Source organism: Manis javanica, chromosome 13 (genome assembly GCF_040802235.1).
Source record: "Manis javanica isolate MJ-LG chromosome 13, MJ_LKY, whole genome shotgun sequence".
In the NCBI taxonomy this organism is placed as follows: Eukaryota; Metazoa; Chordata; class Mammalia; order Pholidota; family Manidae; genus Manis; species Manis javanica.
In genome coordinates, this window is record NC_133168.1 from 63,817,311 (window position 1) to 63,829,456 (window position 12,146).

The following is a 12,146-nucleotide window of genomic DNA, read 5'->3' on the forward strand; positions in this document are numbered from 1 at the left end:
AGGTAGATGCAAGATAAAGGTAGAAAACATAATTTAGTGCTGTAAGAGGGCAAATGTAGATGATCTGTGCCTATAGACTAAGTATTAATCCAAGCTAGACAAGGGCAACACAATATCCAGGGATGCAGAAGATTTCTCTCAAAACAGGGGGGGTGAGGTTCTAAGCCTCACCTCTGTCGATCCCTAATTTCTCACCTGATGGCCCCCCTGCAACTGTGCCTGTCTTAGGTTGTTCCTCCCTTGAGGAATCTTACCCGTCTCTGGCTAACCAGTCATCTTCTGGGGCCATACAGGGAAATGTGAAGTTGGTAAGTGAGAGAGAAGCAATATTCTTTGAAAAGGTTAGCTTTTTACTTCTTTGCAGATTTATGCCCTGTGGCTTCTATGCCTAGCATTTGTCTTGAGGTATCCTTACCACTTGGAAGAATTATGATACTTGGTAATTTTCTATATGAGGCACGAATTCTACTAAAGGGTTGTAATTATTCTCATGACTTTTTTTTTCACAGACATCAAAGCACAAAGGGAGCTCTGCTTCTCGGCAGCAGTTAGCTCTCCCTTCCCCTGGCTCTCAGTAATCTTTCTCCAGTAACTTCTCTGATGTGTTGAGTCTAATCTGCTCTTGGTTAAAAAAATCAGATAATCTCACTTGCTAAATTCAAGCTTACAGTCAAAATAAAAGACAATCTGATTAAAGGGCCACAAGTAAAGCTCATGTGTTTTGATGTATGCATGCTGTGATCAAAGCACTGAAATCATTGCAAATCCATCAGGTCTTAAATGAAGATTTGGCCAATCCTCAAATCCAAAACAAGTGTTCTGTGATATGTACATATATAAAGTTTTGGTTCACAAAGTCTATAGTAACAATATAGTGTTACTTAACAGAAAGTAAGATTGTAGAATCACTGACTTTCAGGAACAATTAAGTGGCTTACTGAAATATATTTATTACAATAGATCTCTCGTTCATCCTTTTTCTTTAGTTGTCTGAGCCATCCCCTCACATGAATATGCCTGTCTATAGCAGACTTTAAGTACATAAACCAGCTAATTTCTGTTATAACTTTGTAATCTCTGAAGAATATGTACACATATTTATGAAAATTATTTCAAAATATCTGAACACTACTATGCATATGCATCTAAGTTACAATTCTCCTAAGTATGTGAAAATGTGTCTATATGAACTGCCACAAAATTGAGATCTGCATGTAAATGATTATCTCAGTAAATGTTTTTTTCAAAATAGACTTTGATATATGAACTCCCCTCTGTATTTTTCCATATCTTAATAACTTAATTTTTAACAAGTTAATATTTAACAACATAGGTGTGACATGTTTACCTTCTGCTATACACAGATGAACCAACAGACCTTGGATTGAATGAAGTAGCCCATCGAGCTGAGGGATTTAATTTGGAGAGAGATTTGCTCAGCCAGACAACAGCCCCACAGGAAAAATCACAGGAGGAACTTACAGCAATAAATACTGCTATTTCTAAGGAAATGTGGTTAGATTTTGACGATTTTTGTGTATGCTTTCAGTAAGTATAATTTTTTGTGTGCCTTGAGTATAGTGGATATAGAAGTTATTCATTTTTAGCTATTATTTAAAAGAGTGAAGCCAATATTAGTCCAGTGTTGATATAATATAAATCAAAAATGTTAGAAGGAAAATGGGTGAGATGACTGTCCATATAGAACATTAATAACCAAACGAATTTTAGGTCAACTTCAGCTTATCCTCAAAGACTAATTTGTTGACTGAGATGAAGATAGTTTAGTCACTGAGATAGATCATTTTTGTCCCTTTAGGAAAACTAATTCAGTACAGTTGTCATTATTTTTCCCCAGCTTTACTGAGGTTTAATTGACAAGTGGAATTGTAAAGTATTTGAAGCATGCATGGTGATGAGTTAATATCTGTATACATTGTGAAAGATTCTCCCATTGAGTTAACACATCATCACCACACATACCTACCTTTTTTTTTGGTGAGAATATGAAAATATTTAAATTCTACTGTCTTAGCAAATTTCAATTATTTCAGTGTTGTCGACTATACTCATCTTGTTATACATTAGATCATCAATCCTTGTTCCTCGTGCAACTGAAAGTTTGTACCCTTTTACCAAACTCTCCCTCTTTCCCCACCTCCCAGCCCCTGGCAATCACTTTCCCTCTCTCTAATTATTTTTTACCTTTCATCTGTCTTTACCTTGTTCTGCCTGTTAACTATTTGAGTCTAAACATGTAAAACTTAACATGTAATATTAGTCTGTTGCATATAATGATAATGTGTTATAAATAATGTTTTTCAGGAATATATATATTTTCCACAAGCCAAGTTCATATTGCCTTAACTTTCAAAAAACAGAATTCAAGGTAAATATATTATGATCTTTTCTTTTTCACTTCTTACACTTCAATGTTTAATCATGCTAGTGAAAAACACCTTCAAATTTATCAAGCATTTCTATGCTTGTAACATTATTATATGTAAAAAAATTTTTAAAATGTAAAAAAAAATGATCTTTTCTTTTTCACTTCTTACACTTAAATGTTTAATCATGCTAGTGAAAAACACCTTCAAATTTATCAAGCATTTCTATGCTTGTAACATTATTATATGTAAAAAAATAATTATTAGGGTTTTTTCTAATCTCTGATCCAAACAATAAACAAAATTCTGCTGCCTTATATCCCCAAGAGTGGTCCATTTGATTATGCTATAGTGGTTCAATCCTGAGCTTCATTATTAAGTGAAAATTCACATTAAGAAAATTGTTTGATTTATGCGTAAATGAAGGGGAAGCACGAATGAATTCACAATATTTGATTTCAGTTAGTGTTTATTGATTTGCATGCAATCCCTAAAACATAAACACATCTTCATGACCATTTTTGTTACTTTTGCCCATGTTCTTCCCTCTGCCAAAAGTTCATTCCCCTCTATCATTACTGCCTTTATCTGTCTAATGCCTAGAAGTCCTTCAGAACAGCATGGATGTCCTTGACCCTGTGAAACCTCCTTCCCTGGCCACAGAGTCTGGGTCAAGTACCCTGACTCCATGCACTTTATATGACCTATTCTTCCTCTGTCCTAACTGCCTGATTACTTCTCTGTGCCCCTCCACCTACCCACCCTCTCCATGTCAGCATCTTAAAGATTCTGTCCTTTGGTTTGCTATTGCAATACTGGTCCTGGCATGAGGTAGGAACTCAATAAAAGAAAAAATGGTGAATGAATTCAGTAACAAATCTTGCCTTGAGTGAAATTTGGGGGAAAACTATGAAGCCATTTAGTTCTGGGAAACAAAACTGCACTGAAACTTGCATGATACTCTCCCATCTCCATGAGCAGTACGCTGCTGGGGAGAAGTACGTGTCTCAGAGATGCCTTTTCCCTTTGAGCTTGTACTAAATGAAAACACAGGCAGAGAAAACCTTCTGTGCTTTTCTCAAGAGGCGCTCTGGAGTTGGTTACCTGCTCTGAAATTAAGAATCAGGCCTGTAGTAACTGGGGTGGTGGTGGGGAGGAGAAATGGCCCACTTAGTCCTGGAGTCTATCTATAAAAACACCCAGAGGGATGCTTCACCTGTCTGAAGGTAAAAAAAACTGTTCATTGGGAACAGTTGAACCCAGAGTATGGCATGAGAATATCAGAGAGTTTATAGTCAACAGGCATATTTCCATGTTCCCAATACTGGCAATTAATGACAGTCATTTATAGGTGCTCACTCTGTTACCAACCCTGAGCTAGGCTTTATTGCATTAACTCCTCTTGACAAACTTTATGAGAGGACCAGTGCCGCCATCATTTTTCAGTGAGGACACTAAGGCAGATCAAGTTTGATTCAATTGCCCAAGATCACCAAACTAGTGAGTGGCACAAGCATCATGGGAACTGGGTTTGTCTGACTTGGAGCCTCTGCCTTTCTAAGCAGTTCTGCCTTTAGAGAAGTGGATTAGTGGCTCTGAAGCCACACTGCCTGGTTTTGAATCCAGGTTCCACTTGGAATGGGACACTGAGCCAGTCATTTAAGTTCTCTTTACCTCAGTTTTCTTTTCTATAAAATAGCAGTAATGAGACCTATGTCTTAGAGTTGGGAAATAAATGAGAGATGTGTTTTCCAACTCTATGAGAAACATATTGTTATTAGTAAGTTTAACAAATGTTGGTTGTCACTTATTATTTAAGGCAGTTTGCATATGAGTTTTTGTTATGATCACTATTCATGTGTATGTGTGTAGAAAAATGGAAAACTGTTCTTTATTCAGATCCTATTTTTACAAACCAGCTTAGCAAAATAAAATATTGTTATTAGCCTTCTATGAGTCCCTTCATTCTCCTGACATTATTATTTTTATTTATTTATTTATTTGCACCAGTGATGTGAGAAAATAATAGCTTTTCCTTGGAGGGTGTTGGAACCCAGACTTAGCCATTGGTGTGGCCTGAAAGGCAGGATTGGTTGTGGTCTGAGGTCAGGCATTCCTGATTCAGGGGCCTCAGGGTTTGCTTGCTCAGCTGGGGGCACAGAGCCTGAGGCCTCTCCCTCCACGTCCTCTAGTTGTGAGCAGTGCTTTCCTGCACATTCCTAGACTGGTGCTCAGTCTGGGGTTAAGGTGGGGGCTCTCAAAGGTGCCTTGTGCTGGCACCAGGGCAGAGTCCCTCCATGTGCCCTCCAGGGCCACCCTGCACACAAATTCTGACTCTTAAAAATGACAGCCAATAAGCTAACTCTGTGAACAAACTCTTCCGGCATGCAGACTGGCAAATTCAGGGGTCTTTCATGATGTTAGATAATGAATATTTGAAACAACTGCCTCTATTATGAACATGTTGCAGCTGAAAGGAAACAAATTGTCAAATGCTAACTAGTGGAAAATATTGAGGGAAACAATCATTTAAACATGGTTATATTGTATCAAGAATGACACACTTGATTAAGTAACAAGGTTTCCTTTTTCACAGTATTACTGAAGATTTTTCTTTTATATGTTAACTGGTTATTTAAATATTATAAAATAATATGAAAGCTTTTAAAGTATAATGACAATTAAATTAACATATTTTCCTATACCATCAGTCAAAATTATGTTTGAAGCACTGAGAATTTGAGAGGCAATGATAGCACAATAGTCAAGACCAGCCTTAGAATCATGGAGATAGATAAACCTTCTTTTGAATCTCAGCTTTGCTACTTGCAAACTCTGTCACTCTTGGCAAATTACTTACCCTCTCTGTGCTTCCATTTCTTCATGCATAATTATGGATAATAATAGCACCCATACAGCAACAGATTGAGATCATGTGCATGTAACCATTATGCAGCTGTCCTTTAAGGGAAATTCTGTTTTTACTCAGTACTTTCTTGCATCTCCAAAAGAAAAATTGAGTCTGGCGCCCTAGTGAGCAATAGGTGTATTTCTGAAAATCTTGTAGAAAGAAGTAAGAGAGGGTTTGTATTTCATATCACCCTGTAAAATACGTTCATATACCCCCATTACACATTTCTATTCTCTGCCAAAGTTACTCTGTGGCCTGTCTGCTTATCAGGAACCCATTCCCCGAGCACTGCTCAGCCCTGGCCCAGTCTCCTTGATTCGACATTTCTGAAACACAGCCTTCCTTTCCTCGTGAAGAAGAGCTTTGACTCTGGAACTGTGGCCAGGCTCACACAGGCGCTGTAGACACAGCTTCCGTGGACTGCTGCCAGCACGTACTCAGTGTCATTGTCTCTTCATATTATTAAACCTGTAATGTACTTACTGTGATGTCTAGAACACAGTAAGTACTCTGCAAATGTTGAATATTGTGTTATTATCAGAAGTGGGAAATATACTGTTAATACACTAATATTAAGTTCAATGATTGGTCTGATTTGTTGTAGTTCTCAGATGAACGTGTGTCCTACTCTCTATTTGTGGACAGTCTAAAACCTATCGAACTTCTGGTTTGCTATTCTGCATTGGTATGCTGGGGAGAATCCGGAGGTAAGCAGGCATGGGAAAATTCAGGCCAGGGAAAATACAATAATAAGATTTTTAGGCTCTGGATGAAGGAACTTACTCCCTCTCCAGGCTCTGTAAGAAAGCCACACTTAAACAGCCTCCTGTGATGAGCCTGCTGCTCAGACAGCGAGGACTGTGCCCACCCCTGCCGCCTGCACCTCGTTCGTGGCAGTCACCTGCTCTCCTCTTTGGCACACCTTGCCACTCTGTTTTCCTTCCACCATCCGTGTCAGCATTCTCCATTCCTTCAAAATCTATTGAGAAACATGAACTCTTTCTTTGATTTGACAATTCCAAAGCTCTTCTCCTGCATCCCACGTTGGCCCCCTGCTGTCGCAGTTCCACGTTAGGACTTATTGTGCCAATAGCTGCGTCATCTCCATCGTCTCAATTTCAGGCTCGCTGGCCACACCCTCTGACTCTCCAAGTCACTCCTGGAATCCCGCTCCTTAATTCTTCGACTTCACTGGGACTACCATCCATCGACCCCACCACATTTTCTCTGTCCATCATTCTCCTTACATCCTTATTTCTTTTATTCCCAGCATAGTTTCCATGGGCCACCATTGAAATTGTATCCTCACATATACTTCTCATCTCATATTCCTTGCGGAATCCCAATATTGTTGAACTTGACAACTGAACTCTGCACCTGACCTGTAGTTGCTTCAGAGCAGCTGCATCTGACTGGATTAAAACAAAACACCAGTGAGTCCTGCTTTGGATTGAGGACCACAGGCCTCAGGAAAGCCCCCAAGCACTGCCCACATCTCCCCAGTTCATTCTTTCTGCAGCCCTCAGCTCATGGATGACAGTCTCAAACCTTCAGGTCTCTCTGTCTTTGCAAATCTCCAACACCCCCTCTCAGCCTCATTTTTAGCTGATGACCTCACTGCTGCTTTCACTGGTGAGAAAGGAGTCATCAGAAATGACGTGTCTCATCTTCTCATGATGAACTCTCCCAAGCTCCAGTCAGCCTTCCCTCTATGTCTCTCTAAGGCCAGCCCCTTGCACACATATGCCCATATGCACAAAACATCATTCTTTAATTCCTTGGACTGTTTTGTTAAAACATTTATCTCTAACTCAAATTAACAGTACCTGGCACTGTAGACATTCAGTATTGGCTGAATGCTTAATACTGAATGTCTCGCCAATCTTGAGGGCAGAAACCATGGTTTTCCTCCAAGCCATATCCAATGTTTTGAATGGTATCTAGTGTACAGCAGGTGGGTAATAAATATCTGTTGAATAAACTTTTTGAACTTAAGTGGTATAAGCATAGTATGTCTAGCTAACGAATAGCTCCTAAGCCATACCATGTCCTAGAGTATTTAAATTATGTGTGTGTAGATGTGTTTCAAGTCTTGTTATGGACTTACATCCTCAGCTTGAATATTATCTGGAAATAGGGTAAAAAGGTAAGTCCTGTGGATGTAATGTACAGCATGGTGACCATAGTTATCAATACTGTATTGTATATTTCAAAGTGGCTAAGAGGATAAATCTTAAAGAAAATCATTACAAGAAAAAAATGTTTAACTATATGTAGTGATGGATGTTAACTTATTGTGCAAGTCATTTCAGAGTATACATATATATATATATCAAATCATTATGTTGTACATTTAAAACTAGCACAATCTTTTACGTAAAATTTATCTCAATAAGTTTTTTATAATTTAAAAAAGTATTTTACCCTCACCGACTGATGAAGAACAGTGGATATTCTTTATTCATTTTAAGAGAAATGTTCAAAATTAAGATTAAATTTTTTGTTAATTATTTGCTATTTTTGCACATTGTCAAAATTAAGAATCAAAAGTAAAAACTTGTGGGATATTTTGACCTTGTTTTGCCACTGTCTTAGGAAAATCTCTTACTTTCCCACATGTGTGATGTTTAGCCTCTTCTAAACTTCCTTTTGAGGGATATTGTAATTACTGCCTTACATAATAAAAGTGATGAGGAATCCCTGTGTCCTACTTTTTCTAACTTTCCCACTTCTGGTTTCTTCACCTAAGGGGATGAATATGAAGGAGAAAAATAGGACAGAGAGGAAGGTGTAGATTCCACTTGAATATTATTTCTGATGAGTATTTATCCAGAGTAATTTCTAGTGTATTTATGAACATTTTTAGAAAATATCTAATGCCTGATTATTATTACTACTTTTATTAATGTTTTAAAGTGAAGGCCAGCCATATTCTCACTATCAAATCTTAATATTTTTTACTTTTCCTAGCTTTAACAAAAGACAGCCCCCCAGTAGGGCCTGGACTACTTACAGCGGAAACATTTTCTTGGAAATCTCTGAAGCCACGTGATCTCGTTCTGAAGATTCACACATACGCTACCAAGGCTATAATGCTTCGCCTGCCCATTGGGTATGGAGTGATTTCATTTTTCCCATACTAAGTATTTTTAAAGACTTCCTAGCTATTTATTACTAGATAATTAAATAATATGGAATCTAGGATATTGTCTCCTAAAGTGATTTCTTAAGGGACAGGTCTTTCATTATGGTTCTTAAGAGAAATAATTCCATGAACAAATAAATTGAAGAAAGGCTGTATACTGAATCCCCTTCTAGAACATTCATAATTGTCTGAGTCTGGCAATTTCTTAGTAAAGAATATGGTTTAAACTTCTTAACCCAGCATTTCCTAAAATTAACTTATTAAAGAATCCTTTTTATTTCCTTATAAATCTTATTATAGTCCTTAGCAAGAACCACAATTTTATTTAAAAAAAGTCTGAGAAAAACTGCATTTTCCCCTCCCAGTCTGTAGGTTTACTTGTCCTTAGTTTTTTTTTTATCTCTAGTTTTATTTTTAATTAAGATAAAGTTGGTTAAAAACAGCACATTTTCCATTTTAAAGAAAGTATGTATAGTCAAAAGTTCTCTTGATTTTGATAAGTAAAATTCAAAACATTACCTCATATTTCAGATGAAATAAATGTTTTTACTGGATTTCCTGAGATCCATCATGCTAATTCTATGTGATCAGTGCAAAGCTTTGGCTCTTGTACAGAAAGCAAAGCGTAAGCAACAGAATCAAAAGCTAAAATAATGCATGGCAAACATCCAAGATACCTAGAAAAAAAATTTTTTTTTGAACTTCAATATTTTTTCACATCCACCCTAAAAACTCAGGCATGGAGAGATTCTCCCAGAAATCATTACTCTGTCTGCACGCACATCCATTAAGACAACCAAGGACAGTGAATTAACAAAGAATTGTATATCTATGTTTCCCCCTACAGGACCTAACCTATCAGCACATATGTTTTGAACATGCTCTAAGCATTCAGTAACTGAGGGGAAATGAATATCCCTGCTCTCAGTGATACCAAAACCTGGTAGGAGAGACATGGTTTAACATACCTGAAATGATGCATTTGTGAGAAAATGGTTATGATAACTACCAAGCCCTATACCACCCTGAATTATTGTTAGGGAAGGATCAAGACGAGCCTTTGGCAGTATGGCTGCAGGATATGGGAGAGACCTTCAGCACGTTCAAGTTCATCTTACTGTAACTGTTTGTGTCTGAAATATAAATTCCATGATCCCTGGGAGTTCTCAGAGAATGAAAATTCAAAGGTCTTTATCCCACCTGTGTTAAACAATTCAGCTATCATTAACATTTGACTTCTTCTGAGCAGAAACTGTCATCAAGTAACTAACAGCAGCAGGGACTGCAAGGCAGGAGCCCTTGGGCCTCACGTATCGCCGTTTTCTTTAGGAGACACATGCTTCTCTTCTCTGTGTATGCCCCGGTAGGACATTCCCTGCACATCTGCAGCACGGTGACGTTTGTCATTGGGGATGAAGATGTCGTGCTTTCCAACTTTGAGCCGGTAAATATTTAAGCAACTGTGATTTTTCTGTGTGCTTTATTTTCAAAGATTTTGAACTAAATCATATCCTCATTTTTTATTCAGCCTAGCTTTTTTTTTTTTTTTTTTACCTTTTCAAGACTATTAAGAATATTCTGCAAGAAATCCCCAAATATGACACATATAAGCAGTCTGAACTCTGTAGGGACACAAATGAGATAATCTTAGTTTTTCTCCAACAACTGCCTTCACCTGTGCTCTGTTGCGTCCCGTTTCGCACCTGTGACTATTTCAGGCCTATCACAGTACTACTGGTCCTTTGGGAGGCATGAAGGGCCAGTACAGTCCTTTTTATTATAGTTTAGCATTTTGCTACCATACTCTCCTTTCACCCCTTCCTTGGCCTAAGGAACTTGGAGGGTGTGTGCTGGAATTCAGGGACAGAGGATCCCTGGAAGGTTCTTCTCCATCTCCTCTTTCTTCTCTTGGCTTCTTTTGAGTTTCTCTTGCTCCTCTGTTCTGACAGGGTCTGAAAGAAGAGACGAGGTAAACGGGGCGAGCGCCTCCGCTGAGGTCCTATGTGGCTTTAGATGTCCTCTAAAGGATATGCAAATGGCCAGATTTGCAAAGGGCCCGCCCACTGCATAATTCAGCTTCACGCTCTCTGCTCTCCTTTCTCCGTGCGGCACAGCCTCATGTTAATGAGGTAGAATCCTCTCAGCCAGTCAGCAAGCCTCTAAGCCAGGGTGCCAACGAGATGGCTTAAGCTCGGCTCCCTCATGCTAATGCTTCCATGGCCCAGCTCTGCTCCAGTCATGCATGCTGGCAGCGCCCGTGCAGGACTCCCCGTGGCTGCCTCTTCTCGCCGCTCCGTCTCTCACCAGTCCTCTCCTCCTGCTCCTTAGATAAGAAGGTAAAGCAGCAAGCCCACCTTGCAAGTAGATTCCCCTTAGACCCTCATTATTTTTCTCCTCATTATTTTAGATTCTTGTTCTGTCTTCTCTTTTTCAACAATTCTGTTTCAGGTAGTATGGATTATCCAGTTTGTTTCCTTCTTTAGGCGATTTAACTTCCTAGATGTTTAGTTATTTCATTCTGTGAACTCATATTTGCCCGGGATTATCAACGCCTCCATCTTGTAAAAATGTTTAGGACCCAAGGCCAGGCCCCATTATTCTTTGGTTCTAATGAAGAAACAAATGGGGGTATAGACTGGTCGTAGAGCAGAGAGACCCAAGCCTCTCAGAGCCCTGCAGGATGACGCCCAGCACTTGACCAGACAGCTTTTCCTGTCATGGTTTCCCCTCAGGGAGGAACACCACTGAGAAGTGCTGGGTTTTCCCCAGGCTCTGGATGGTTTGGGACGAGGTAATGGAGGAGTAAATGCATTAATGTGGCAAGTCGGTTTCATCTGTTTTCATCAGCAAGAAGTCTGTCCCGTTTAGGCATACCTGCTAGGCCATTTCTCAAAATACCCGCGGGGCGATGATGACACCATGGTGCCCCCTAGGAAAGGGGCCAAATTGACTCGACAAGGTTTTCCTGCGACTTCACCCTCTTCCCGCGGCCTCCCAGCACCTGCAGCTCCAGGCAGCTTCTCCGCTCCCACCGCGCACCAGTCAAGATGATCTGCTAACTCCTCACGGCTTTGTCTGTCTGTCTGTCTCTCTCTCTCTGGTTTCAAACTATGCATTTATTGAAACTTGACATCCATTTTCTTTTCCCCCCAGCTTTATTGAGGTTTAATAGGCAAAATTATAAGATATTTAAAATGAACATCTGGTGATTTGATACATGTACACATTGTGAAATGATTCCTGCCATTTAGTTAACACACCATCACCTCACATATTTTCTTTTTTTTTTTTTTTTGGTGAGAATGGTTAAGTTCTATTTCTTAGCAAGTATCAATTATATAGTACAGTGCTGTCAACTATAGTCGCCATGTGTTACATTTAGAGTCTCAGACCTTATTCCTCTTATAGCTGGAAATTTGTATGCTTTTGCCAACCTTTCCCTATTTTCTCTAGCCCTCCAGACCTCACAACCACTCTTCTATTCTCTCTTCATATAATCTGATTTTTTTTTTTTTAGATTCCACATGTAGTGATACCATACAGTATTTGTCTTTCTCTGTCTGGTTTATTTCACTTAGGAAATGCCCTGAAGGCCCATCCATGATGTCACCAATGGCAGAATTTCCTTCTTTCTTGTGGCTAAATTTTATATGTAATAATTCATAAATAATTATTGCATTAGCCCTGTAGCAGAGGTTTACCA

General features: G+C 39.0%; 1 protein-coding gene across 4 annotated transcripts in view; it reads left to right on the top strand.

Moving 5' to 3' along the window:
• ADGB (androglobin) overlaps positions 1-12,146 on the top strand; it is a 192,788-nt gene that overhangs the window by 107,212 nt on the left and 73,430 nt on the right. For all 4 annotated transcript variants that reach the window (XM_073219725.1, XM_073219724.1, XM_073219722.1 and 1 more), the window contains 5 exons: positions 1,365-1,548; positions 2,326-2,389; positions 5,903-6,005; positions 8,269-8,410; positions 9,773-9,887. In XM_073219725.1, coding sequence (XP_073075826.1) covers positions 1,365-1,548; positions 2,326-2,389; positions 5,903-6,005; positions 8,269-8,410; positions 9,773-9,887 — 608 coding nt within the window. The remainder of the gene's footprint in view (positions 1-1,364; positions 1,549-2,325; positions 2,390-5,902; positions 6,006-8,268; positions 8,411-9,772; positions 9,888-12,146) is intronic.